This window comes from Petromyzon marinus, chromosome 31 (assembly GCF_048934315.1).
Source record: "Petromyzon marinus isolate PM22_M1 ecotype Great Lakes invasive population chromosome 31, UKy_Petmar_22M1.pri1.0, whole genome shotgun sequence".
NCBI lineage: Eukaryota > Metazoa > Chordata > Hyperoartia > Petromyzontiformes > Petromyzontidae > Petromyzon > Petromyzon marinus.
The window spans coordinates 2,360,699-2,385,422 of NC_133697.1; the positions used below are offsets into that span (position 1 = coordinate 2,360,699).

Below are 24,724 nucleotides of genomic sequence, written 5' to 3' on the forward strand. Positions count from 1 at the left end.
AGTACCGCGAAATCCCGGTGCCCCTGCGCCACCCGTGCTCGGGGGCCTCGCGCACTACATGGGCCCCGCCGTGCCCCCAGCCCTGAGGCGTCCCGGCCCCGCCAGAGGACGGCGGGGACGCCGCCCCTTAAACCCCGCTGCCGCGGAGTTTGTCCCCCAGCCCCCAGGTGCCGAGGGATCGGAGGAGCCACTGGAGTGGAGAAGGAGACCGCTGCAGGAAACCCCGAGGACGGAGCCACCTCCCCCGAGGCCAGCCACGAGATCCGGGCGGATCCCCCGGACCCCGCAGCGCTACCTCGTGGGCGCGGCCCAGGCGAGGTGCTCCAGTCAGCCCGGGACGGGGACTGGCACCTCGGGGGGCTATGTGATGCCGCCGCCACGGAGCCGATCGGCGGGTGGCCCACCTGCGATCTCGCCGCTCTGAGCGGCGAGGCCGACATTGCTCCACCCCACCACCTCCCCACCCCCCCCCCCCACCGGAACACACACGCACGCACTCCCCCCCACCATTAGAGCGCGTGGGGAGACACCCTGGCCGACAGGTTTTCACCCAGAAGCCCTCGTAAAGGGATAATCTTCACGGTTTCCTGCAGCCAGGGAATTGGACGGTCTCCCCCGACGCTAACACCCACCGCGGTGCCGTGACTTTGGTTGTAATTACATGGTCACGACGGGGCTGCCGAGCCACCGCGGGTAGACAGCACACACAACACACACGGGTCAGCAGGCAGGTAGGAGGGCAGAGCCACGAGCGGCGGGAAAGCAGGGTCGCCCTCTGGCTGGAGGGTCGCTGAGCAGGTAAATTTAGATGCAGACGTCGCTGAAAGCAACGGCCCCGGGGGATGCTGGGATACAGATGGGCCTACCGATTGGCGGGTGATCCCAGCGAGCTGATTGGCCCGCGAGTCGGCACCAGGTAGCCCCTTTGATGTAGAAAGAATAAAGCGGGTCAGGGCGAAGGAAAAAGGTTCTCTGGCTACTCGAGTCGACCCCAGGTCCGTCAACTCCCGAGTCCAGCCGCGCGAACGTCCGTGGGACGTATCGACGCGCCGCGAGGACCAGACGGCAGTGACGACGAACCGTGAGTAAGAGAGAGAGAGAGGGAGTTGGGACTTCGCTTAAGAGCAAAACAGGAGAGGGTAAAGGGGAGGACAGGTAGAGTGTAGTGCCGACTATCGAGAGATAAATTGGTCCTGCCCCGCTGATCCCGACTGACTCGGTTAAATAAGGGCTCGCCGGCGCGGTGGAATAAATCGTCGGCGGTTACATAACGGACTGGTGTGGTTTTTGCGGAAGCGTGGGTGCGCTTACTGTCGCGGTGGTCGTTACATAACAGACTGGTGTGGTTTTTGCGCGGGTGTGGAAAGAGAGTGGAAGCGTGGGTGAGCTTGCTGTTTGCGGCGGTCGCCGCGTGTGTGGAGCGGCGCCGCGTGGAGTGTGTGCGCTACCAACCGTCGGCTGGGGACTCCCACGTTGCGAGCGGATACCCATCTCGCACGCATGCCCATCGCATAGCCCTTTAAACCCGTTTAATCCAATCCCCCCAATCGTCGGAGTGAGCACGAACGACGTCGCTTACCCTCCGACCTTTAACCCCCCGGTTACCCGCGTGTGATTGGTGCGTGGGACTGCGCGGGCGGGGAGCGTCGCGTTTGGTGCCGGCGAAGCGCTAGCGGGTCCCAGGGAGGTCGAGGGTGATGCCCCACCGGCAGGAGACCCGGACTCGGGGGGGGACGGCACAGGGGGGGGAACAGGAGCGCGACGACCTTTCCCCGCCCGGGGAGGAGTGCGGCGGCGGCAGCTCCCACACTAGTGGAGAGTCTGGGAGCGTCGGGACTTCGCGGACAGGGTCGCAGGCAGGGGAGGTCCCGGGGGCCGGCGACCCTAACACAGTCTCTCATGAGATGCCCCTGACGGCCGCACATATAACACGCCCGGGGGGGGGTGGCGGCTCCATAGTGGGCACCCTGCCCGCTCCCTCTCCCCCCCGTGCGCCGCTGCCCAGACTCTGCTTCTAGTCGGGCTACCCTCCCAGCTAGCCCTCCCAACTCGGTCTGAATCGTCTCTACCGTAGTCTGCAGCGTAGTCACATGTGCCCGTACTTGGGTTACGTTGTTGTCGATCCCCCCGATGCCCGCCTGTATCCCCGCTACCCATCCCGGGGTGGTCTCGTGGGATACCGGAGGCCCCCTTTCCCGACCCCCTACCATCCTGGTGAGCTCCTGTTCCTCCTCTTCCTCCTCGGTGGACAGACTTGCGATGGTGCTCTCCCGTCCCAGTCCTCGGAGCTGTGCGCGTTCGCTAGAAATTCTTTCACATTTGCGCGCGCACTCGACAAGGGCATCAAAGGAGAGGCGCGCACAGTTCACGTCTGGCTGCCACCACGCCGTGCGCATTAAGTATCGCTGGATTTTCTCTGTGGCCAGCTCCTCAATCGCTTCCGTGGTGTGCCTCGGGCGTGCGATCTTTGTTAGCTCACGCACATCCTCGGCATAATCGCGCAGGTCCTCGCCGGGTTGGCGACGGCGTGCCTCTAAGGCCGCTTTTGCCTCCTCCTCATCGCGCGTACCGAAGCGCAGATCAAGTCGGCGCATCAGCTCCTCTAGCTGTGTCTGCGCGCTTGCGGGTAGGGCTTCCACAAAATCGGCTGCCCGCCCATCCAGATTCATATTAAGTTGACGTAGCGTCTGCGCGTCCGTCCACCCATTAATTTCCTTAGCCCCTAGGACGTTGCGGGCAAATGCTCTCCACGAAGGTGTACCCCGGCCAGTGAATATATGCCTTATTTTCGCGTGAGGTAACGCGGGGGTTCGTACCGCTTCTGACACCATAATGTTAGGGTCGCCGGCCCCCGGGACCTCCCCTGCCTGCGACCCTGTCCGCGAAGACTCTCCACTAGTGTGGGAGCTGCCGCCGCCGCACTCCTCCCCGGGCGGGGAAAGGTCGTCGCGCTCCTGTTCCCCCCCCTGTGCCGTCCCCCCCCGAGTCCGGGTCTCCTGCCGGTGGGGCATCACCCTCGACCTCCCTGGGACCCGCTAGCGCTTCGCCGGCACCCAAACGCGACGCTCCCCGCCCGCGCAGTCCCACGCACCAATCACACGCGGGTAACCGGGGGGTTAAAGGTCGGAGGGTAAGCGACGTCGTTCGTGCTCACTCCGACGTTTGGGGGGATTGGATTAAACGGGTTTAAAGGGCTATGCGATGGGCATGCGTGCGAAATGGGTATCCGCTGGCAACGTGGGAGTCCCCAGCCGACGGTTGGTAGCGCACACACTCCACGCGGCGCCGCTCCACACACGCGGCGACCGCCGCAAACAGCAAGCTCACCCACGCTTCCACTCTCTTTCCACACCCGCGCAAAAACCACACCAGTCTGTTATGTAACGACCACCGCTACAGTAAGCTCACCCACGCTTCCGCAAAAACCACACCAGTCCGTTATGTAACCGCCGACGATTTATTCCACCGCGCCGGCGAGCCCTTATTTAACCGAGTCAGTCGGGATCAGCGGGGCAGGACCAATCTATCTCTCGATAGTCGGCACTACACTCTACCTGTCCTCCCCTTTACCCTCTCCTGTTTTGCTCTTAAGCTAAGTCCCAACTCCCTCTCTCTCTCTTACTCACGGTTCGTCGTCACTGCCGTCTGGTCCTCGCGGCGCGTCGATACGTCCCACGGACGTTCGCGCGGCTGGACTCGGGAGTTGACGGACCTGGGGTCGACTCGAGTAGCCAGAGCACCTTTTTCCTTCGCCCTGACCCGCTTTATTCTTTCTACATCAAAGGGGCTACCTGGTGCCGACTCGCGGGCCAATCAGCTCGCTGGGATCACCCGCCAATCGGTAGGCCCATCTGTATCCCAGCATCCCCCGGGCCGTTGCTTTCAGCGACGTCCGCATCTAAATTTACCTGCTCAGCGACCCTCCAGCCAGAGGGCGACCCTGCTTTCCCGCCGCTCGTGGCTCTGCCCTCCTACCTGCCTGCTGACCCGTGTGTGTTGTGTGTGCTGTCTACCCGCGGTGGCTCGGCAGCCCCGTCGTGACCAAGTAATTACAACCAAAGTCACGGCGCCGCGGTGGGTGTTAGCGTCGGGGGAGACCGTCCAATTCCCTGGCTGCAGGAAACCGTGAAGATTATCCCTTTACGAGGGCTTCTGGGTGAAAACCTGTCGGCCAGGGTGTCTCCATACGCGCTCTAATGGTGGGGGGGAGTGCGTGCGTGTGTGTTCCGGTGGGGGGGGGGGTGGGGAGGTGGTGGGGTGGAGCAATGTCGGCCTCGCCGCTCGGAGCGGCGAGATCGCAGGTGGGCCACCCGCCGATCGGCTCCGTGGCGGCGGCATCACATATACACCGTATAGGCGCGTGGGATATCAATCATGAGCTCAAGGCTATCACTATGATTTCTTATAACAAATTATGTCCCTCAAATGATGATTATAAATAATACATTGATAGTGGCGGAATCAGCTTGCCGCTGAATTTGTTTACGGTTAACTCTATCATGCTTAATACTTGAACCTATTAAGTACGTGTATCGCATCGTTTCATTCATAAGATGTGTCCGCATACAAATTATATATATGGATACATATAATACTGGTAGGATCGAAGTTGTAAACTGAGTGTACCAGCCTGCAATAGATTACTGTGTCCGTCCCCTTTCAATACTTTAACGAAGTGAAATCTCGTGCTGTTGGGGTGTAAAAATAAAATTGCGCAAAATTCCAATGTTCCTACCAGCCCACCCTGCAGGGACCTGTTTAAAGTCAACATCGAATCCTCGCGTCCCGGCTTTTCATTGGTCTCTCAGGAGAGGGCGGGACCGACCGAGAGGAGCCATTCAGCAGCGACGCGCTCTACGATCCTCTTCTCAGCTATAAAAGTCGCTCAAGGGGGTGCGGATGATCATCACAACTCGTTCTTGCTTAGTACCCGGTTCTTTTAGTATTCTCGGTCCCCTAACCATGTCAGGACGCGGCAAGACCGGTGGCAAATCTCGCGCAAAGGCAAAGTCCCGCTCTTCCCGCGCAGGCCTGCAGTTCCCCGTGGGCCGCGTTCACAGGCTGCTCCGCAAGGGCAATTACGCCCAGCGGGTCGGCGCTGGTGCTCCCGTCTACCTGGCAGCCGTGCTCGAGTACCTCTCTGCCGAGATCCTCGAGCTGGCTGGCAATGCCGCCCGCGACAACAAGAAGACGAGGATCATCCCCCGACACTTGCAGCTCGCCGTGCGCAACGACGAGGAGCTGAACAAGCTCATGGGCGGCGTGACCATCGCCCAGGGCGGTGTGTTGCCAAACATCCAGGCCGTGCTGCTGCCCAAGAAGACCTCTCAGGCAAAGAAGTGAACGCGCCGCCGCCTCTACCACCACAACAACGGCTCTTTTCAGAGCCACCCACTTGCTTGCAAAGAGCTCGTTCAGTCGTACACAGGGGTTGTGTTATTAGTAAGGACACCGTCGTCTCGTTGCCCTCGTCCCAAATGACTCGCAATTAAACGAATGCTCTGCTCATTATAGATACCCCTTTTCTCTAATTTGGGAACGGTGTTTGAGCAGCATTCCAACATTGCATCAATCATAAAACATGGTTTAGAATTAATTGAGGGCGTTAGTATTTTAAGAAAGTATTGTCTTTTTCAGAAAAAAAACGTTATTTTTGAGCGGTCAGATTACATTGGCTATTTGACGCCATCACCTTACAGTACACGCGCACGAATTGACCGAAGTTTTTTTTCGGAAATGAGCGATGGAGGGCTTAAAAGGGACTGCGCTAAAAAAGTGAATCCGATCGGACGATGCGCGATTCCCTCCACCCTAACGGCTCTTTTCAGAGCCACCCACTTAGTTCAAAAAGTGAACCAGATGTTGCTGCGCTTCAATTAGTTAATCGTTAACACCTGACAGTGTATTACATTGAAGCTGAATGCGTGCCATATTCTGTAAGTCAAACCCATTTACGGCGTGGCGATGGTTGCTCGCCGTGCCTCGGCCCTGATCAAGGAGCTCGACGGTTGGTGCAGTCGTGAGGATGTGTAGATTGGATAAGTTACGTACATTCGCCAAATTAACTTGATGACATTTAACCACTCGATGTGTTTTAAGCATTGATGTGATGGGAGTAATCGAGCCCGAAAGCAGGCATCATAAACACAGGCGAGGCAGGTGGCAGCTCCCTCACTCGAACTGAGTGCAGAGTAATCTCAGCGACGTCCGCATTCTCGCTGCCGATTCTAATCTAAATCCAGATTCAAAATCGATGCATTCTTGACGAAACTCCAATTTTGATTATGTTGCACGTCTTCATTCCGTCATCATGTTACTGGTGCCAAATATGGTATTTAGTCTAAAAATGTATTTATTCCAGACAGCTTTACTCAATTTGCCTCCTTTCGCTCGTTCCGCCTTTTCACTATTTTTTTGTTTTGTAAAAATTGCAGTGCACCATCTAAACGTATCAATTAAAAATAATTTACATTCGTAATTATCGCATTGTTTTTTGCAATGTCTTTCTTATCTTCATCATTAGACCTCCTTTGCCAGTACCAAAATGTTTTATATATTATCATAGTATGTTTTTTGTTTGCATTTTGACTGCAGGTATTGTGGTTAATGCATACATGAATCCTTGTAATAAGGTTTCAGTTTTGTTGCAAGAAAAAAAGGGGAAAAACCCTATTATTAAATGACTTTCTTACTTTGGGACTAGTTGGTGACATTCACTCAACTATTGTGTTGGAAGCCGATTAGCTGCACACGATTTAAAAGTTAGTTCATCTTGTTCTACTTGAAAACAAGACCTTATTCACTCCACGTGCAATCTTGCAACAGATCGCGTCCCTCTCGCGTTCGCTGCGTGTGTGCCGAAATCATTACAGAGTGCTTCGAAGAAGGGTCATTGCCCGAAACGTCTCATACATTTTAAGGAAGTGTTATTGACGACGGTGGAGGGTTTACTTCGTCACAGAGTTAAAGGTCAGAGGTTTAAGGCGGAGCCATCGCGGAGGGCAGAGGTGGTCTGTGACGTCACAACGCTCCGGGTATAAATGCGGCTGCTGCAGGATGGGCGCGCCATTTCTCGCGAGCTTTGTCAGCAGTTGCAGAGTTAGTCGCCATGTCTGGACGCGGGAAAGGCGGTAAGGGGCTCGGTAAGGGAGGCGCAAAACGCCATCGTAAGGTGCTGCGCGACAACATCCAGGGAATCACCAAGCCCGCCATCCGCCGCCTCGCTCGCCGCGGCGGTGTGAAGCGCATCTCGGGCCTCATCTACGAAGAGACCCGCGGCGTCCTGAAGGTCTTCCTTGAGAACGTCATCCGTGACGCCGTCACCTACACGGAGCACGCCAAGCGCAAGACCGTCACCGCCATGGACGTGGTCTACGCCCTCAAGCGCCAGGGCCGCACTCTCTACGGCTTCGGAGGCTGAGTGCCCATCTCTCGCACATTAAACCAACCCAAAGGCTCTTTTTCAGAGCCACCCACCTCTTCTAAACTGCTTGCGCGCCAGTGTTACCAAACCGTTCACGAAATAAACTTTATAAATGGGTTGTTGCGCGCCAATTCCTCGTGAGCGTGGACCGGGCTCTTCTCGTGGACGCGCGGTGCCTCGAAGTGCCGTCTGCTGCCGCTCTGCTCGGTTACGATGTTTTCTTGTTCATGTGTTTTGCGTTTTGCGGTTGCACCCGATTCAAGAGCCGAATGGCTCACAGGGCTTTACCAAATAAATGAAACTGAGAACTGAGGTTCACGCAGAGATCCTTTGCTGGTTGAGTTAGCGAATCTTCATCTACTTCCAAATGAATGAAATAAATCACACTATTCAAGACACGTCACATTTAACAAGGCGCAATTCTTGAACGCGTTAATACAGTACACATTTCTGGTATTTTTGCGTGAATTATTTTCAGCTACAGCCGATTCCGATATTACGTAGAGCATTTGGCGCCACAATCTTACAGCACATTCGTCCTAATTGACGGAGCGCGCCAGAATGCTAATATCCACCCGTAAAATACAGCACAACAGCGAAGTTATTTTTCTACACCGAGCGCTTGTATTTTTTCCAAATTGCGTTAATCAAACGCCCGTGCTGTATTAGACGAGTTGTGAAACAAAAAAAAGAAGCAAAAAAAAGCCACGCAAAAAAACACTATACTGTATTGGGTTTTCTAGTCATCCTTTTTAAAACAAAGGCAATGCCATGGCTTCCATTCACTAATATACATGTTTGGACATTACATTGTGTTATATTCACAAGTCTTTTTTGCAGTAAAAAAATAACGATATTAAAGTGAACATCGCTTCCGCGTTTCTCATTGGACGCTGATGGAGAGGGATGGTACTGAAAGAGCCACTCCGCAGCGCCGCGCACCACGATCCTCTGATTTGCATCTCGCCTACTATAAACGCAGATCAACGCACGGCCTACAGGCACACTTGTTCTCGTCCTTTCTGTACGCGTCGACATGCCCGATCCTCCCGCATCAAAGAGCGCTGGGCCGGCAAAGGTTCCTGCCCCCAAGAAGGGCTCCAAGAAGGCCGTGACCAAGGCTACGCGCAAGGATGGCAAGAAGCGACGCCACCGCAGGAAGGAGAGCTACGCAATTTACATCTACAAGGTGATGAAGCAGGTGCACCCCGATACCGGCATCTCGTCCAAGGCCATGAGCATCATGAACTCGTTCGTCAACGACATCTTCGAGCGCATCGCTTCCGAGGCGTCCCGCTTGGCGCACTACAACAAGCGCTCCACCATCACCTCTCGGGAGATCCAGACCGCAGTGCGACTGCTGCTCCCCGGCGAGCTGGCCAAGCACGCCGTGTCGGAGGGCACCAAGGCCGTCACCAAGTACACGAGCTCCAAGTGAAGCCTCGACTCGACCATTAATTACAAAGGCTCTTTTCAGAGCCACCCACATCTCCGAACCTGCTTGTGCCAGTGTTAGCAGGAGCGCAAGACGAAACTTCAAACATAGAGCACTTGTCCAGGGTTTTGGCGTTGAGCGCCGATTTCTCATCAGCGTAGACCGGGCTTGAGTCGCAGCCGGGCGCTCGGTACTCGCGGTGACGCGAGGCGCCGTCTGCTGCTGCCGAATGCAGCAGCGGCCCCGCTCTCAGTTCACGCGGACATCGTTCATTGAGTGAAATGGAGAGATCCAGCGCATTTTTACCTGTACCCACGTGAAAAAAAGCAATAATATTTATGCCACATATTCACCATTGATTTCATCTGCAGCCGATCCAGATATAACATTGGATGTGGCGCCATAACCTTGCAATGCAATATATTTAATTACTGGGTGTCACGGCAAAGCATAGTGTGAACGCGATGTCGGAATAGGCGACAATTTCTCATGGGGCGAATTTATACTTCAGTGATCGTGATTTTTATTTATTACAAGTGAAATACAACCTAGTTTAAATGTATTTTCGGGCACGAACTAACATTTTGCACGTATATATAAAAGTAAGCGCCTAGCATGGATGACTCGTGCAGTATAACTGATGATCATCTCAATGCCAAGATAATAGATATATATATGCCTGTGATCACCTCTTTCCGGCATTTTTGCGTATTATTGTTTCCAATAAAGTGCAGTTTCTTCACTTTATTTAGATTGATGCAGAGCACTGTAAAGTTGTTTTCGGAAAGGTTTTTGCTTGAGAAAAGAAAATCCGTTAAAGACATCAACGGCGCTCAAAGGTACTACTGCATTGTGATGCGGCATTCTGAAATGATACAAACTATGCACATTTTGTTTATTAAGAAGAGTTCACGACTCGAGATCAGTGCACACTGCCAACCAACCAGCACGCGCCCCTTCGCACGTCACGACTCCGCTGACCAGTGAACGCGCGCTCTGCGCTACATAAGCCGTCTTCTCCCCGCCTGTGAGAAAATCTTTGCTCTCACCAAGCCATGGCTCGCACCAAGCAGACGGCTCGTAAGTCCACGGGCGGCAAGGCTCCACGCAAGCAGCTCGCCACAAAGGCAGCCCGAAAGAGCGCTCCGGCCACGGGCGGCGTCAAGAAGCCTCACCGCTACAGGCCCGGCACCGTCGCTCTGCGCGAGATCCGCCGCTACCAGAAGTCCACCGAGTTGCTCATCCGCAAACTGCCCTTCCAGCGCCTCGTCAGGGAGATCGCGCAGGACTTCAAGACCGATCTGCGCTTCCAGAGCTCCGCTGTCATGGCTCTGCAGGAGGCCAGCGAAGCGTACCTTGTTGCGCTCTTCGAGGACACCAACCTGTGCGCCATCCACGCCAAGCGCGTCACCATCATGCCCAAGGACATTCAGCTCGCCCGCCGCATTCGTGGCGAGCGCGCTTGATCGCCCAGCTCGGCCCTCAAAGCACAACATAAAGGCTCTTTTCAGAGCCACCACTTTCGCATGAAAAAGCTAACTTGTGTGTCCTTTAAAGTCCGCATGCCTGTTACGGCGACCTTCGTTTGCCAGTCACGGCTATCATGAGTCGCAAGGCTTAAGCGACCAAGTTCATTTTCTATACCCCTCTGCTCATATTTTGCAATATCACAAGTCCGTGTTGTATTTAAGCGTTGTGAAACCATGTCTACATAATGTACAGTAAACGGCTGATTTCGGTGAAATACATTAACTATTAAACGCTGTTTAAAGCTCAAGCTGAAAATACGTTCGCATTTTGCAAACTAAGAGACTGAGTTATTCACGCACATTTCTAGGCATTTGCCCGAATAGGCGGTTAAATTAATATATACACCGTATAGGCGCGTGGGATATCAATCATGAGCTCAAGGCTATCACTATGATTTCTTAAAACAAATTATGTCCCTCAAATGATGATTATAAATAATACATTGATAGTGGCGGAATCAGCTTGCCGCTGAATTTGTTTACGGTTAACTCTATCATGCTTAATACTTGAACCTATTAAGTACGTGTATCGCATCGTTTCATTCATAAGATGTGTCCGCATACAAATTATATATATGGATACATATAATACTGGTAGGAACGAAGTTGTAAACTGAGTGTACCAGCCTGCAATAGATTACTGTGTCCGTCCCCTTTCAATACTTTAACGAAGTGAAATCTCGTGCTGTTGGGGTGTAAAAATAAAATTGCGCAAAATTCCAATGTTCCTACCAGCCCACCCTGCAGGGACCTGTTTAAAGTCAACATCGAATCCTCGCGTCCCGGCTTTTCATTGGTCTCTCAGGAGAGGGCGGGACCGACCGAGAGGAGCCATTCAGCAGCGACGCGCTCTACGATCCTCTTCTCAGCTATAAAAGTCGCTCAAGGGGGTGCGGATGATCATCACAACTCGTTCTTGCTTAGTCCCCGGTTCTTTTAGTATTCTCGGTCCCCTAACCATGTCAGGACGCGGCAAGACCGGTGGCAAATCTCGCGCAAAGGCAAAGTCCCGCTCTTCCCGCGCAGGCCTGCAGTTCCCCGTGGGCCGCGTTCACAGGCTGCTCCGCAAGGGCAATTACGCCCAGCGGGTCGGCGCTGGTGCTCCCGTCTACCTGGCAGCCGTGCTCGAGTACCTCTCTGCCGAGATCCTCGAGCTGGCTGGCAATGCCGCCCGCGACAACAAGAAGACGAGGATCATCCCCCGACACTTGCAGCTCGCCGTGCGCAACGACGAGGAGCTGAACAAGCTCATGGGCGGCGTGACCATCGCCCAGGGCGGTGTGTTGCCAAACATCCAGGCCGTGCTGCTGCCCAAGAAGACCTCTCAGGCAAAGAAGTGAACGCGCCGCCGCCTCTACCACCACAACAACGGCTCTTTTCAGAGCCACCCACTTGCTTGCAAAGAGCTCGTTCAGTCGTACACAGGGGTTGTGTTATTAGTAAGGACACCGTCGTCTCGTGGCCCTCGTCCCAAATGACTCGCAATTAAACGAATGCTCTGCTCATAGATACCCCTTTTCTCTAATTTGGGAACGGTGTTTGAGCAGCATTCCAACATTGCATCAATCATAAAACATGGTTTAGAATTAATTGAGGGCGTTAGTATTTTAAGAAAGTATTGTCTTTTTCAGAAAAAAAACGTTATTTTTGAGCGGTCAGATTACATTGGCTATTTGACGCCATCACCTTACAGTACACGCGCACGAATTGACCGAAGTTTTTTTTCGGAAATGAGCGATGGAGGGCTTAAAAGGGACTGCGCTAAAAAAGTGAATCCGATCGGACGATGCGCGATTCCCTCCACCCTAACGGCTCTTTTCAGAGCCACCCACTTAGTTCAAAAAGTGAACCAGATGTTGCTGCGCTTCAATTAGTTAATCGTTAACACCTGACAGTGTATTACATTGAAGCTGAATGCGTGCCATATTCTGTAAGTCAAACCCATTTACGGCGTGGCGATGGTTGCTCGCCGTGCCTCGGCCCTGATCAAGGAGCTCGACGGTTGGTGCAGTCGTGAGGATGTGTAGATTGGATAAGTTACGTACATTCGCCAAATTAACTTGATGACATTTAACCACTCGATGTGTTTTAAGCATTGATGTGATGGGAGTAATCGAGCCCGAAAGCAGGCATCATAAACACAGGCGAGGCAGGTGGCAGCTCCCTCACTCGAACTGAGTGCAGAGTAATCTCAGCGACGTCCGCATTCTCGCTGCCGATTCTAATCTAAATCCAGATTCAAAATCGATGCATTCTTGACGAAACTCCAATTTTGATTATGTTGCACGTCTTCATTCCGTCATCATGTTACTGGTGCCAAATATGGTATTTAGTCTAAAAATGTATTTATTCCAGACAGCTTTACTCAATTTGCCTCCTTTCGCTCGTTCCGCCTTTTCACTATTTTTTTGTTTTGTAAAAATTGCAGTGCACCATCTAAACGTATCAATTAAAAATAATTTACATTCGTAATTATCGCATTGTTTTTTGCAATGTCTTTCTTATCTTCATCATTAGACCTCCTTTGCCAGTACCAAAATGTTTTATATATTATCATAGTATGTTTTTTGTTTGCATTTTGACTGCAGGTATTGTGGTTAATGCATACATGAATCCTTGTAATAAGGTTTCAGTTTTGTTGCAAGAAAAAAAGGGGAAAAACCCTATTATTAAATGACTTTCTTACTTTGGGACTAGTTGGTGACATTCACTCAACTATTGTGTTGGAAGCCGATTAGCTGCACACGATTTAAAAGTTAGTTCATCTTGTTGTACTTGAAAACAAGACCTTATTCACTCCACGTGCAATCTTGCAACAGATCGCGTCCCTCTCGCGTTCGCTGCGTGTGTGCCGAAATCATTACAGAGTGCTTCGAAGAAGGGTCATTGCCCGAAACGTCTCATACATTTTAAGGAAGTGTTATTGACGACGGTGGAGGGTTTACTTCGTCACAGAGTTAAAGGTCAGAGGTTTAAGGCGGAGCCATCGCGGAGGGCAGAGGTGGTCTGTGACGTCACAACGCTCCGGGTATAAATGCGGCTGCTGCAGGATGGGCGCGCCATTTCTCGCGAGCTTTGTCAGCAGTTGCAGAGTTAGTCGCCATGTCTGGACGCGGGAAAGGCGGTAAGGGGCTCGGTAAGGGAGGCGCAAAACGCCATCGTAAGGTGCTGCGCGACAACATCCAGGGAATCACCAAGCCCGCCATCCGCCGCCTCGCTCGCCGCGGCGGTGTGAAGCGCATCTCGGGCCTCATCTACGAAGAGACCCGCGGCGTCCTGAAGGTCTTCCTTGAGAACGTCATCCGTGACGCCGTCACCTACACGGAGCACGCCAAGCGCAAGACCGTCACCGCCATGGACGTGGTCTACGCCCTCAAGCGCCAGGGCCGCACTCTCTACGGCTTCGGAGGCTGAGTGCCCATCTCTCGCACATTAAACCAACCCAAAGGCTCTTTTTCAGAGCCACCCACCTCTTCTAAACTGCTTGCGCGCCAGTGTTACCAAACCGTTCACGAAATAAACTTTATAAATGGGTTGTTGCGCGCCAATTCCTCGTGAGCGTGGACCGGGCTCTTCTCGTGGACGCGCGGTGCCTCGAAGTGCCGTCTGCTGCCGCTCTGCTCGGTTACGATGTTTTCTTGTTCATGTGTTTTGCGTTTTGCGGTTGCACCCGATTCAAGAGCCGAATGGCTCACAGGGCTTTACCAAATAAATGAAACTGAGAACTGAGGTTCACGCAGAGATCCTTTGCTGGTTGAGTTAGCGAATCTTCATCTACTTCCAAATGAATGAAATAAATCACACTATTCAAGACACGTCACATTTAACAAGGCGCAATTCTTGAACGCGTTAATACAGTACACATTTCTGGTATTTTTGCGTGAATTATTTTCAGCTACAGCCGATTCCGATATTACGTAGAGCATTTGGCGCCACAATCTTACAGCACATTCGTCCTAATTGACGGAGCGCGCCAGAATGCTAATATCCACCCGTAAAATACAGCACAACAGCGAAGTTATTTTTCTACACCGAGCGCTTGTATTTTTTCCAAATTGCGTTAATCAAACGCCCGTGCTGTATTAGACGAGTTGTGAAACAAAAAAAAGAAGCAAAAAAAAGCCACGCAAAAAAACACTATACTGTATTGGGTTTTCTAGTCATCCTTTTTAAAACAAAGGCAATGCCATGGCTTCCATTCACTAATATACATGTTTGGACATTACATTGTGTTATATTCACAAGTCTTTTTTGCAGTAAAAAAATAACGATATTAAAGTGAACATCGCTTCCGCGTTTCTCATTGGACGCTGATGGAGAGGGATGGTACTGAAAGAGCCACTCCGCAGCGCCGCGCACCACGATCCTCTGATTTGCATCTCGCCTACTATAAACGCAGATCAACGCACGGCCTACAGGCACACTTGTTCTCGTCCTTTCTGTACGCGTCGACATGCCCGATCCTCCCGCATCAAAGAGCGCTGGGCCGGCAAAGGTTCCTGCCCCCAAGAAGGGCTCCAAGAAGGCCGTGACCAAGGCTACGCGCAAGGATGGCAAGAAGCGACGCCACCGCAGGAAGGAGAGCTACGCAATTTACATCTACAAGGTGATGAAGCAGGTGCACCCCGATACCGGCATCTCGTCCAAGGCCATGAGCATCATGAACTCGTTCGTCAACGACATCTTCGAGCGCATCGCTTCCGAGGCGTCCCGCTTGGCGCACTACAACAAGCGCTCCACCATCACCTCTCGGGAGATCCAGACCGCAGTGCGACTGCTGCTCCCCGGCGAGCTGGCCAAGCACGCCGTGTCGGAGGGCACCAAGGCCGTCACCAAGTACACGAGCTCCAAGTGAAGCCTCGACTCGACCATTAATTACAAAGGCTCTTTTCAGAGCCACCCACATCTCCGAACCTGCTTGTGCCAGTGTTAGCAGGAGCGCAAGACGAAACTTCAAACATAGAGCACTTGTCCAGGGTTTTGGCGTTGAGCGCCGATTTCTCATCAGCGTAGACCGGGCTTGAGTCGCAGCCGGGCGCTCGGTACTCGCGGTGACGCGAGGCGCCGTCTGCTGCTGCCGAATGCAGCAGCGGCCCCGCTCTCAGTTCACGCGGACATCGTTCATTGAGTGAAATGGAGAGATCCAGCGCATTTTTACCTGTACCCACGTGAAAAAAAGCAATAATATTTATGCCACATATTCACCATTGATTTCATCTGCAGCCGATCCAGATATAACATTGGATGTGGCGCCATAACCTTGCAATGCAATACATTTAATTACTGGGTGTCACGGCAAAGCATAGTGTGAACGCGATGTCGGAATAGGCGACAATTTCTCATGGGGCGAATTTATACTTCAGTGATCGTGATTTTTATTTATTACAAGTGAAATACAACCTAGTTTAAATGTATTTTCGGGCACGAACTAACATTTTGCACGTATATATAAAAGTAAGCGCCTAGCATGGATGACTCGTGCAGTATAACTGATGATCATCTCAATGCCAAGATAATAGATATATATATGCCTGTGATCACCTCTTTCCGGCATTTTTGCGTATTATTGTTTCCAATAAAGTGCAGTTTCTTCACTTTATTTAGATTGATGCAGAGCACTGTAAAGTTGTTTTCGGAAAGGTTTTTGCTTGAGAAAAGAAAATCCGTTAAAGACATCAACGGCGCTCAAAGGTACTACTGCATTGTGATGCGGCATTCTGAAATGATACAAACTATGCACATTTTTCGATTTAAAGCTTTCGTGACTGCAATGATTCATCTTCTTTGGTTCTTTCGGTAAAGTCACGTAGAATGAGAATAAAATAATAAATTGATAAAATAAAATAACACAATAATATTCTCACGACGTTTCGGCCACAACACAAGCGGCCTTCATCAGGTGAAGGGAGCGCTGTCCTACCAGACAGTCTCGCTCCCTTCACCTGATGAAGGCCGCTTGTGTTGTGGCCGAAACGTCGTGAGAATATTATTATGCACATTTTGTTTATTAAGAAGAGTTCACGACTCGAGATCAGTGCACACTGCCAACCAACCAGCACGCGCCCCTTCGCACGTCACGACTCCGCTGACCAGTGAACGCGCGCTCTGCGCTACATAAGCCGTCTTCTCCCCGCCTGTGAGAAAATCTTTGCTCTCACCAAGCCATGGCTCGCACCAAGCAGACGGCTCGTAAGTCCACGGGCGGCAAGGCTCCACGCAAGCAGCTCGCCACAAAGGCAGCCCGAAAGAGCGCTCCGGCCACGGGCGGCGTCAAGAAGCCTCACCGCTACAGGCCCGGCACCGTCGCTCTGCGCGAGATCCGCCGCTACCAGAAGTCCACCGAGTTGCTCATCCGCAAACTGCCCTTCCAGCGCCTCGTCAGGGAGATCGCGCAGGACTTCAAGACCGATCTGCGCTTCCAGAGCTCCGCTGTCATGGCTCTGCAGGAGGCCAGCGAAGCGTACCTTGTTGCGCTCTTCGAGGACACCAACCTGTGCGCCATCCACGCCAAGCGCGTCACCATCATGCCCAAGGACATTCAGCTCGCCCGCCGCATTCGTGGCGAGCGCGCTTGATCGCCCAGCTCGGCCCTCAAAGCACAACATAAAGGCTCTTTTCAGAGCCACCACTTTCGCATGAAAAAGCTAACTTGTGTGTCCTTTAAAGTCCGCATGCCTGTTACGGCGACCTTCGTTTGCCAGTCACGGCTATCATGAGTCGCAAGGCTTAAGCGACCAAGTTCATTTTCTATACCCCTCTGCTCATATTTTGCAATATCACAAGTCCGTGTTGTATTTAAGCGTTGTGAAACCATGTCTACATAATGTACAGTAAACGGCTGATTTCGGTGAAATACATTAACTATTAAACGCTGTTTAAAGCTCAAGCTGAAAATACGTTCGCATTTTGCAAACCAAGAGACTGAGTTATTCACGCACATATTTCTAGGCATTTGCCCGAATAGGCGGTTAAATTAATATATACACCGTATAGGCGCGTGGGATATCAATCATGAGCTCAAGGCTATCACTATGATTTCTTATAACAAATTATGTCCCTCAAATGATGATTATAAATAATACATTGATAGTGGCGGAATCAGCTTGCCGCTGAATTTGTTTACGGTTAACTCTATCATGCTTAATACTTGAACCTATTAAGTACGTGTATCGCATCGTTTCATTCATAAGATGTGTCCGCATACAAATTATATATATGGATACATATAATACTGGTAGGAACGAAGTTGTAAACTGAGTGTACCAGCCTGCAATAGATTACTGTGTCCGTCCCCTTTCAATACTTTAACGAAGTGAAATCTCGTGCTGTTGGGGTGTAAAAATAAAATTGCGCAAAATTCCAATGTTCCTACCAGCCCACCCTGCAGGGACCTGTTTAAAGTCAACATCGAATCCTCGCGTCCCGGCTTTTCATTGGTCTCTCAGGAGAGGGCGGGACCGACCGAGAGGAGCCATTCAGCAGCGACGCGCTCTACGATCCTCTTCTCAGCTATAAAAGTCGCTCAAGGGGGTGCGGATGATCATCACAACTCGTTCTTGCTTAGTCCCCGGTTCTTTTAGTATTCTCGGTCCCCTAACCATGTCAGGACGCGGCAAGACCGGTGGCAAATCTCGCGCAAAGGCAAAGTCCCGCTCTTCCCGCGCAGGCCTGCAGTTCCCCGTGGGCCGCGTTCACAGGCTGCTCCGCAAGGGCAATTACGCCCAGCGGGTCGGCGCTGGTGCTCCCGTCTACCTGGCAGCCGTGCTCGAGTACCTCTCTGCCGAGATCCTCGAGCTGGCTGGCAATGCCGCCCGCGACAACAAGAAGACGAGGATCATCCCCCGACACTTGCAGCTCGCCGTGCGCAACGACGAGGAGCTGAACAAGCTCATGGGCGGCGTGACCATCGCCCAGGGCGGTGTGTTGCCAAACATCCAGGCCGTGCTGCTGCCCAAGAAGACCTCTCAGGCAAAGAAGTGAACGCGCCGCCGCCTCTACCACCACAACAACGGCTCTTTTCAGAGCCACCCACTTGCTTGCAAAGAGCTCGTTCAGTCGTACACAGGGGTTGTGTTATTAGTAAGGACACCGTCGTCTCGTGGCCCTCGTCCCAAATGACTCGCAATTAAACGAATGCTCTGCTCATTATAGATACCCCTTTTCTCTAATTTGGGAACGGTGTTTGAGCAGCATTCCAACATTGCATCAATCATAAAACATGGTTTAGAATTAATTGAGGGCGTTAGTATTTTAAGAAAGTATTGTCTTTTTCAGAAAAAAAACGTTATTTTTGAGCGGTCAGATTACATAGGCTATTTGACGCCATCACCTTACAGTACACGCGCACGAATTGACCGAAGTTTTTTTTCGGAAATGAGCGATGGAGGGCTTACAAGGGACTGCGCTAAAAAAGTGAATCCGATCGGACGATGCGCGATTCCCTCCACCCTAACGGCTCTTTTCAGAGCCACCCACTTAGTTCAAAAAGTGAACCAGATGTTGCTGCGCTTCAATTAGTTAATCGTTAACACCTGACAGTGTATTACATTGAAGCTGAATGCGTGCCATATTCTGTAAGTCAAACCCATTTACGGCGTGGCGATGGTTGCTCGCCGTGCCTCGGCCCTGATCAAGGAGCTCGACGGTTGGTGCAGTCGTGAGGATGTGTAGATTGGATAAGTTACGTACATTCGCCAAATTAACTTGATGACATTTAACCACTCGATGTGTTTTAAGCATTGATGTGATGGGAGTAATCGAGCCCGAAAGCAGGCATCATAAACACAGGCGAGGCAGGTGGCAGCTCCCTCACTCGAACTGAGTGCAGAGTAATCTCAGCGACGTCCGCATTCTCGCTGCCGATTCTAATCTAAATCCAGATTCAAAATCGATGCATTCTTGACGAAACTCCAATTTTGATTATGTTGCACGTCTTCATTCCGTCATCATGTTACTGGTGCCAAATATGGTATTTAGTCTAAAAATGTATTTATTCCAGACAGCTTTACTCAATTTGCCTCCTTTCGCTCGTTCCGCCTTTTCACTATTTTTTTGTTTTGTAAAAATTGCAGTGCACCATCTAAACGTATCAATTAAAAATAATTTACATTCGTAATTATCGCATTGTTTTTTGCAATGTCTTTCTTATCTTCATCATTAGACCTCCTTTGCCAGTACCAAAATGTTTTATATATTATCATAGTATGTTTTTTGTTTGCATTTTGACTGCAGGTATTGTGGTTAATGCATACATGAATCCTTGTAATAAGGTTTCAGTTTTGTTGCAAGAAAAAAAGGGGAAAAACCCTATTATTAAATGACTTTCTTACTTTGGGACTAGTTGGTGACATTCACTCAACTATTGTGTTGGAAGCCGATTAGCTGCACACGATTTAAAAGTTAGTTCATCTTGTTCTACTTGAAAACAAGACCTTATTCACTCCACGTGCAATCTTGCAACAGATCGCGTCCCTCTCGCGTTCGCTGCGTGTGTGCCGAAATCATTACAGAGTGCTTCGAAGAAGGGTCATTGCCCGAAACGTCTCATACATTTTAAGGAAGTGTTATTGACGACGGTGGAGGGTTTACTTCGTCACAGAGTTAAAGGTCAGAGGTTTAAGGCGGAGCCATCGCGGAGGGCAGAGGTGGTCTGTGACGTCACAACGCTCCGGGTATAAATGCGGCTGCTGCAGGATGGGCGCGCCATTTCTCGCGAGCTTTGTCAGCAGTTGCAGAGTTAGTCGCCATGTCTGGACGCGGGAAAGGCGGTAAGGGGCTCGGTAAGGGAGGCGCAAAACGCCATCGTAAGGTGCTGCGCGACAACATCCAGGGAATCACCAAGCCCGCCATCCGCCGCCTCGCTCGCCGCGGCGGTGTGAAGCGCATCTCGGGCCTCATCTACGAAGAGACCCGCGGCGTCCTGAAGGTCTTCCTTGAGAACGTCATCCGTGACGCCGTCACCTACACGGAGCACGCCAAGCGCAAGACCGTCACCGCCATGGACGTGGTCTACGCCCTCAAGCGCCAGGGCCGCACTCTCTACGGCTTCGGAGGCTGAGTGCCCATCTCTCGCACATTAAACCAACCCAAAGGCTCTTTTTCAGAGCCACCCACCTCTTCTAAACTGCTTGCGCGCCAGTGTTACCAAACCGTTCACGAAATAAACTTTATAAATGGGTTGTTGCGCGCCAATTCCTCGTGAGCGTGGACCGGGCTCTTCTCGTGGACGCGCGGTGCCTCGAAGTGCCGTCTGCTGCCGCTCTGCTCGGTTACGATGTTTTCTTGTTCATGTGTTTTGCGTTTTGCGGTTGCACCCGATTCAAGAGCCGAATGGCTCACAGGGCTTTACCAAATAAATGAAACTGAGAACTGAGGTTCACGCAGAGATCCTTTGCTGGTTGAGTTAGCGAATCTTCATCTACTTCCAAATGAATGAAATAAATCACACTATTCAAGACACGTCACATTTAACAAGGCGCAATTCTTGAACGCGTTAATACAGTACACATTTCTGGTATTTTTGCGTGAATTATTTTCAGCTACAGCCGATTCCGATATTACGTAGAGCATTTGGCGCCACAATCTTACAGCACATTCGTCCTAATTGACGGAGCGCGCCAGAATGCTAATATCCACCCGTAAAATACAGCACAACAGCGAAGTTATTTTTCTACACCGAGCGCTTGTATTTTTTCCAAATTGCGTTAATCAAACGCCCGTGCTGTATTAGACGAGTTGTGAAACAAAAAAAAGAAGCAAAAAAAAGCCACGCAAAAAAACACTATACTGTATTGGGTTTTCTAGTCATCCTTTTTAAAACAAAGGCAATGCCATGGCTTCCATTCACTAATATACATGTTTGGACATTACATTGTGTTATATTCACAAGTCTTTTTTGCAGTAAAAAAATAACGATATTAAAGTGAACATCGCTTCCGCGTTTCTCATTGGACGCTGATGGAGAGGGATGGTACTGAAAGAGCCACTCCGCAGCGCCGCGCACCACGATCCTCTGATTTGCATCTCGCCTACTATAAATGCAGATCAACGCACGGCCTACAGGCACACTTGTTCTCGTCCTTTCTGTACGCGTCGACATGCCCGATCCTCCCGCATCAAAGAGCGCTGGGCCGGCAAAGGTTCCTGCCCCCAAGAAGGGCTCCAAGAAGGCCGTGACCAAGGCTACGCGCAAGGATGGCAAGAAGCGACGCCACCGCAGGAAGGAGAGCTACGCAATTTACATCTACAAGGTGATGAAGCAGGTGCACCCCGATACCGGCATCTCGTCCAAGGCCATGAGCATCATGAACTCGTTCGTCAACGACATCTTCGAGCGCATCGCTTCCGAGGCGTCCCGCTTGGCGCACTACAACAAGCGCTCCACCATCACCTCTCGGGAGATCCAGACCGCAGTGCGACTGCTGCTCCCCGGCGAGCTGGCCAAGCACGCCGTGTCGGAGGGCACCAAGGCCGTCACCAAGTACACGAGCTCCAAGTGAAGCCTCGACTCGACCATTAATTACAAAGGCTCTTTTCAGAGCCACCCACATCTCCGAACCTGCTTGTGCCAGTGTTAGCAGGAGCGCAAGACGAAACTTCAAACATAGAGCACTTGTCCAGGGTTTTGGCGTTGAGCGCCGATTTCTCATCAGCGTAGACCGGGCTTGAGTCGCAGCCGGGCGCTCGGTACTCGCGGTGACGCGAGGCGCCGTCTGCTGCTGCCGAATGCAGCAGCGGCCCCGCTCTCAGTTCACGCGGACATCGTTCATTGAGTGAAATGGAGAGATCCAGCGCATTTTTACCTGTACCCACGTGAAAAAAAGCAATAATATTTATGCCACATATTCACCATTGATTTCATCTGCAGCCGATCCAGATATAACATTGGATGTGGCGCCATAACCTTGCAATGCAATACATTTAATTACTGGGTGTCACGGCAAAGCATAGTGTGAACGCGATGTCGGAATAGGCGACAATTTCTCATGGGGCGAATTTATACTTCAGTGATCGTGATTTTTATTTATTACAAGTGAAATACAACCTAGTTTAAATGTATTTTCGGGCACGAACTAACATTTTGCACGTATATATAAAAGTAAGCGCCTAGCATGGATGACTCGTGCAGTATAACTGATGATCATCTCAATGCCAAGATAATAGATATATATATGCCTGTGATCACCTCTTTCCGGCATTTTTGCGTATTATTGTTTCCAATAAAGTGCAGTTTCTTCACTTTATTTAGATTGATGCAGAGCACTGTAAAGTTGTTTTCGGAAAGGTTTTTGCTTGAGAAAAGAAAATCCGTTAAAGACATCAACGGCGCTCAAAGGTACTACTGCATTGTGATGCGGCATTCTGAAATGATACAAACTATGCACATTTTGTTTATTAAGAAGAGTTCACGACTCGAGATCAGTGCACACTGCCAACCAACCAGCACGCGCCCCTTCGCACGTCACGACTCCGCTGACCAGTGAACGCGCGCTCTGCGCTACATAAGCCGTCTTCTCCCCGCCTGTGAGAAAATCTTTGCTCTCACCAAGCCATGGCTCGCACCAAGCAGACGGCTCGTAAGTCCACGGGCGGCAAGGCTCCACGCAAGCAGCTCGCCACAAAGGCAGCCCGAAAGAGCGCTCCGGCCACGGGCGGCGTCAAGAAGCCTCACCGCTACAGGCCCGGCACCGTCGCTCTGCGCGAGATCCGCCGCTACCAGAAGTCCACCGAGTTGCTCATCCGCAAACTGCCCTTCCAGCGCCTCGTCAGGGAGATCGCGCAGGACTTCAAGACCGATCTGCGCTTCCAGAGCTCCGCTGTCATGGCTCTGCAGGAGGCCAGCGAAGCGTACCTTGTTGCGCTCTTCGAGGACACCAACCTGTGCGCCATCCACGCCAAGCGCGTCACCATCATGCCCAAGGACATTCAGCTCGCCCGCCGCATTCGTGGCGAGCGCGCTTGATCGCCCAGCTCGGCCCTCAAAGCACAACATAAAGGCTCTTTTCAGAGCCACCACTTTCGCATGAAAAAGCTAACTTGTGTGTCCTTTAAAGTCCGCATGCCTGTTACGGCGACCTTCGTTTGCCAGTCACGGCTATCATGAGTCGCAAGGCTTAAGCGACCAAGTTCATTTTCTATACCCCTCTGCTCATATTTTGCAATATCACAAGTCCGTGTTGTATTTAAGCGTTGTGAAACCATGTCTACATAATGTACAGTAAACGGCTGATTTCGGTGAAATACATTAACTATTAAACGCTGTTTAAAGCTCAAGCTGAAAATACGTTCGCATTTTGCAAACTAAGAGACTGAGTTATTCACGCACATATTTCTAGGCATTTGCCCGAATAGGCGGTTAAATTAATATATACACCGTATAGGCGCGTGGGATATCAATCATGAGCTCAAGGCTATCACTATGATTTCTTATAACAAATTATGTCCCTCAAATGATGATTATAAATAATACATTGATAGTGGCGGAATCAGCTTGCCGCTGAATTTGTTTACGGTTAACTCTATCATGCTTAATACTTGAACCTATTAAGTACGTGTATCGCATCGTTTCATTCATAAGATGTGTCCGCATACAAATTATATATATGGATACATATAATACTGGTAGGAACGAAGTTGTAAACTGAGTGTACCAGCCTGCAATAGATTACTGTGTCCGTCCCCTTTCAATACTTTAACGAAGTGAAATCTCGTGCTGTTGTTGTATATATAGGTGTTATGAAAATTGATGAAAATAATGAAAATTAAATGAAATTTGAGATTTGCATAATTTATCCGAAATTATGTTAATTAGTGTAATTATGTGCATAAATTATGCTGATTCGAGAGATAATCGTATTAATTTATGCGAGTGGGCGTGGTTATGATAATGCAGGTCGTTATGGATTATCAGGTCGAGCCTCGGTGACGAGGATTGTGTTATGAATTGGAATAACGCAATTAATCGTATGCAGTGACGCAGGCGTTGTGAGCGTGAATGAGAGAGAGACGATTCGACTCTGCTCTTCAATTCCGTATTATCGATAAGGATACGATTACTCTCGATTGAACATTACGGATTATGTGTGTTATGGATCATGTGGTGATAGTGTGCTTATGATAGGTCCCCAGGATTCAGATCTCATACGCAGAACAATATTATGCAGAATTTCAGGAAGAATCACACACAAACCTTCTGCTTTAATCAATTTTATTTCTAGCTAACTTTAATTTTTGGATAATATGAAAAACTCAATCTCGGGATTTTGGAATTTCAACACAGCGTTAACACGATACCATCACGATTGCGTTGTTTCACCTCGATAGCGGCACCTGTGGTTA

At 50.7% G+C, this 24,724-nt stretch overlaps 12 protein-coding genes across 12 annotated transcripts; all 12 read left to right on the forward strand.

Moving 5' to 3' along the window:
- Positions 1 to 4,891: 4,891 nt before the first annotated feature.
- On the forward strand, positions 4,892 to 5,371 carry LOC142929538 (histone H2A-like). The gene has a single exon (XM_076070960.1). It carries the CDS (start codon positions 4,900 to 4,902, stop codon positions 5,341 to 5,343), a length of 444 nt encoding a protein of 147 aa, XP_075927075.1. The 5' UTR covers positions 4,892 to 4,899; the 3' UTR covers positions 5,344 to 5,371.
- A 1,624-nt stretch (positions 5,372 to 6,995) lies between these two features.
- On the forward strand, positions 6,996 to 7,735 carry LOC142929541 (histone H4). The gene has a single exon (XM_076070963.1). It carries the CDS (start codon positions 7,109 to 7,111, stop codon positions 7,418 to 7,420), a length of 312 nt encoding a protein of 103 aa, XP_075927078.1. The 5' UTR covers positions 6,996 to 7,108; the 3' UTR covers positions 7,421 to 7,735.
- Positions 7,736 to 7,823: 88 nt separating this feature from the next.
- LOC142929540 (histone H2B type 3-B-like) lies at positions 7,824 to 9,064 on the forward strand. Its single transcript, XM_076070962.1, has one exon. The coding sequence runs from the start codon at positions 8,460 to 8,462 to the stop codon at positions 8,859 to 8,861; it is 402 nt and encodes a 133-aa protein (XP_075927077.1). The 5' UTR covers positions 7,824 to 8,459; the 3' UTR covers positions 8,862 to 9,064.
- A 718-nt stretch (positions 9,065 to 9,782) lies between these two features.
- On the forward strand, positions 9,783 to 10,381 carry LOC142929539 (histone H3). The gene has a single exon (XM_076070961.1). It carries the CDS (start codon positions 9,914 to 9,916, stop codon positions 10,322 to 10,324), a length of 411 nt encoding a protein of 136 aa, XP_075927076.1. The 5' UTR covers positions 9,783 to 9,913; the 3' UTR covers positions 10,325 to 10,381.
- A 910-nt stretch (positions 10,382 to 11,291) lies between these two features.
- On the forward strand, positions 11,292 to 13,075 carry LOC142929543 (histone H2A). Its single transcript, XM_076070965.1, has one exon. It carries the CDS (start codon positions 11,347 to 11,349, stop codon positions 11,725 to 11,727), a length of 381 nt encoding a protein of 126 aa, XP_075927080.1. The 5' UTR covers positions 11,292 to 11,346; the 3' UTR covers positions 11,728 to 13,075.
- A 293-nt stretch (positions 13,076 to 13,368) lies between these two features.
- On the forward strand, positions 13,369 to 14,116 carry LOC142929544 (histone H4). Its single transcript, XM_076070966.1, has one exon. The coding sequence runs from the start codon at positions 13,490 to 13,492 to the stop codon at positions 13,799 to 13,801; it is 312 nt and encodes a 103-aa protein (XP_075927081.1). The 5' UTR covers positions 13,369 to 13,489; the 3' UTR covers positions 13,802 to 14,116.
- Positions 14,117 to 14,204: 88 nt separating this feature from the next.
- LOC142929542 (histone H2B type 3-B-like) lies at positions 14,205 to 16,267 on the forward strand. Its single transcript, XM_076070964.1, has one exon. The coding sequence runs from the start codon at positions 14,841 to 14,843 to the stop codon at positions 15,240 to 15,242; it is 402 nt and encodes a 133-aa protein (XP_075927079.1). The 5' UTR covers positions 14,205 to 14,840; the 3' UTR covers positions 15,243 to 16,267.
- Positions 16,268 to 16,398: 131 nt separating this feature from the next.
- On the forward strand, positions 16,399 to 17,019 carry LOC142929411 (histone H3). The gene has a single exon (XM_076070829.1). The coding sequence runs from the start codon at positions 16,552 to 16,554 to the stop codon at positions 16,960 to 16,962; it is 411 nt and encodes a 136-aa protein (XP_075926944.1). The 5' UTR covers positions 16,399 to 16,551; the 3' UTR covers positions 16,963 to 17,019.
- A 912-nt stretch (positions 17,020 to 17,931) lies between these two features.
- LOC142929547 (histone H2A) lies at positions 17,932 to 19,718 on the forward strand. The gene has a single exon (XM_076070970.1). The coding sequence runs from the start codon at positions 17,987 to 17,989 to the stop codon at positions 18,365 to 18,367; it is 381 nt and encodes a 126-aa protein (XP_075927085.1). The 5' UTR covers positions 17,932 to 17,986; the 3' UTR covers positions 18,368 to 19,718.
- A 299-nt stretch (positions 19,719 to 20,017) lies between these two features.
- LOC142929548 (histone H4) lies at positions 20,018 to 20,759 on the forward strand. The gene has a single exon (XM_076070971.1). The coding sequence runs from the start codon at positions 20,133 to 20,135 to the stop codon at positions 20,442 to 20,444; it is 312 nt and encodes a 103-aa protein (XP_075927086.1). The 5' UTR covers positions 20,018 to 20,132; the 3' UTR covers positions 20,445 to 20,759.
- Positions 20,760 to 21,403: 644 nt separating this feature from the next.
- Positions 21,404 to 22,091, forward strand: LOC142929545 (histone H2B type 3-B-like). Its single transcript, XM_076070967.1, has one exon. The coding sequence runs from the start codon at positions 21,424 to 21,426 to the stop codon at positions 21,883 to 21,885; it is 462 nt and encodes a 153-aa protein (XP_075927082.1). The 5' UTR covers positions 21,404 to 21,423; the 3' UTR covers positions 21,886 to 22,091.
- Positions 22,092 to 22,851: 760 nt separating this feature from the next.
- LOC142929546 (histone H3) lies at positions 22,852 to 23,405 on the forward strand. The gene has a single exon (XM_076070968.1). The coding sequence runs from the start codon at positions 22,938 to 22,940 to the stop codon at positions 23,346 to 23,348; it is 411 nt and encodes a 136-aa protein (XP_075927083.1). The 5' UTR covers positions 22,852 to 22,937; the 3' UTR covers positions 23,349 to 23,405.
- Positions 23,406 to 24,724: the final 1,319 nt, after the last annotated feature.

What these genes read in the sequence shown, in the direction of transcription:
- LOC142929543 (XM_076070965.1), top strand. Translation starts at nt 11,347, where the DNA reads ATGTCAGGACGCGGCAAGACCGGTGGCAAATCTCGCGCAAAGGCAAAG.
- LOC142929547 (XM_076070970.1), top strand. Translation starts at nt 17,987, where the DNA reads ATGTCAGGACGCGGCAAGACCGGTGGCAAATCTCGCGCAAAGGCAAAG.
- LOC142929544 (XM_076070966.1), top strand. Translation starts at nt 13,490, where the DNA reads ATGTCTGGACGCGGGAAAGGCGGTAAGGGGCTCGGTAAGGGAGGCGCA.
- LOC142929546 (XM_076070968.1), top strand. Translation starts at nt 22,938, where the DNA reads ATGGCTCGCACCAAGCAGACGGCTCGTAAGTCCACGGGCGGCAAGGCT.
- LOC142929539 (XM_076070961.1), top strand. Translation starts at nt 9,914, where the DNA reads ATGGCTCGCACCAAGCAGACGGCTCGTAAGTCCACGGGCGGCAAGGCT.
- LOC142929538 (XM_076070960.1), top strand. Translation starts at nt 4,900, where the DNA reads ATGATCATCACAACTCGTTCTTGCTTAGTACCCGGTTCTTTTAGTATT.
- LOC142929541 (XM_076070963.1), top strand. Translation starts at nt 7,109, where the DNA reads ATGTCTGGACGCGGGAAAGGCGGTAAGGGGCTCGGTAAGGGAGGCGCA.
- LOC142929545 (XM_076070967.1), top strand. Translation starts at nt 21,424, where the DNA reads ATGCAGATCAACGCACGGCCTACAGGCACACTTGTTCTCGTCCTTTCT.
- LOC142929542 (XM_076070964.1), top strand. Translation starts at nt 14,841, where the DNA reads ATGCCCGATCCTCCCGCATCAAAGAGCGCTGGGCCGGCAAAGGTTCCT.
- LOC142929411 (XM_076070829.1), top strand. Translation starts at nt 16,552, where the DNA reads ATGGCTCGCACCAAGCAGACGGCTCGTAAGTCCACGGGCGGCAAGGCT.
- LOC142929540 (XM_076070962.1), top strand. Translation starts at nt 8,460, where the DNA reads ATGCCCGATCCTCCCGCATCAAAGAGCGCTGGGCCGGCAAAGGTTCCT.
- LOC142929548 (XM_076070971.1), top strand. Translation starts at nt 20,133, where the DNA reads ATGTCTGGACGCGGGAAAGGCGGTAAGGGGCTCGGTAAGGGAGGCGCA.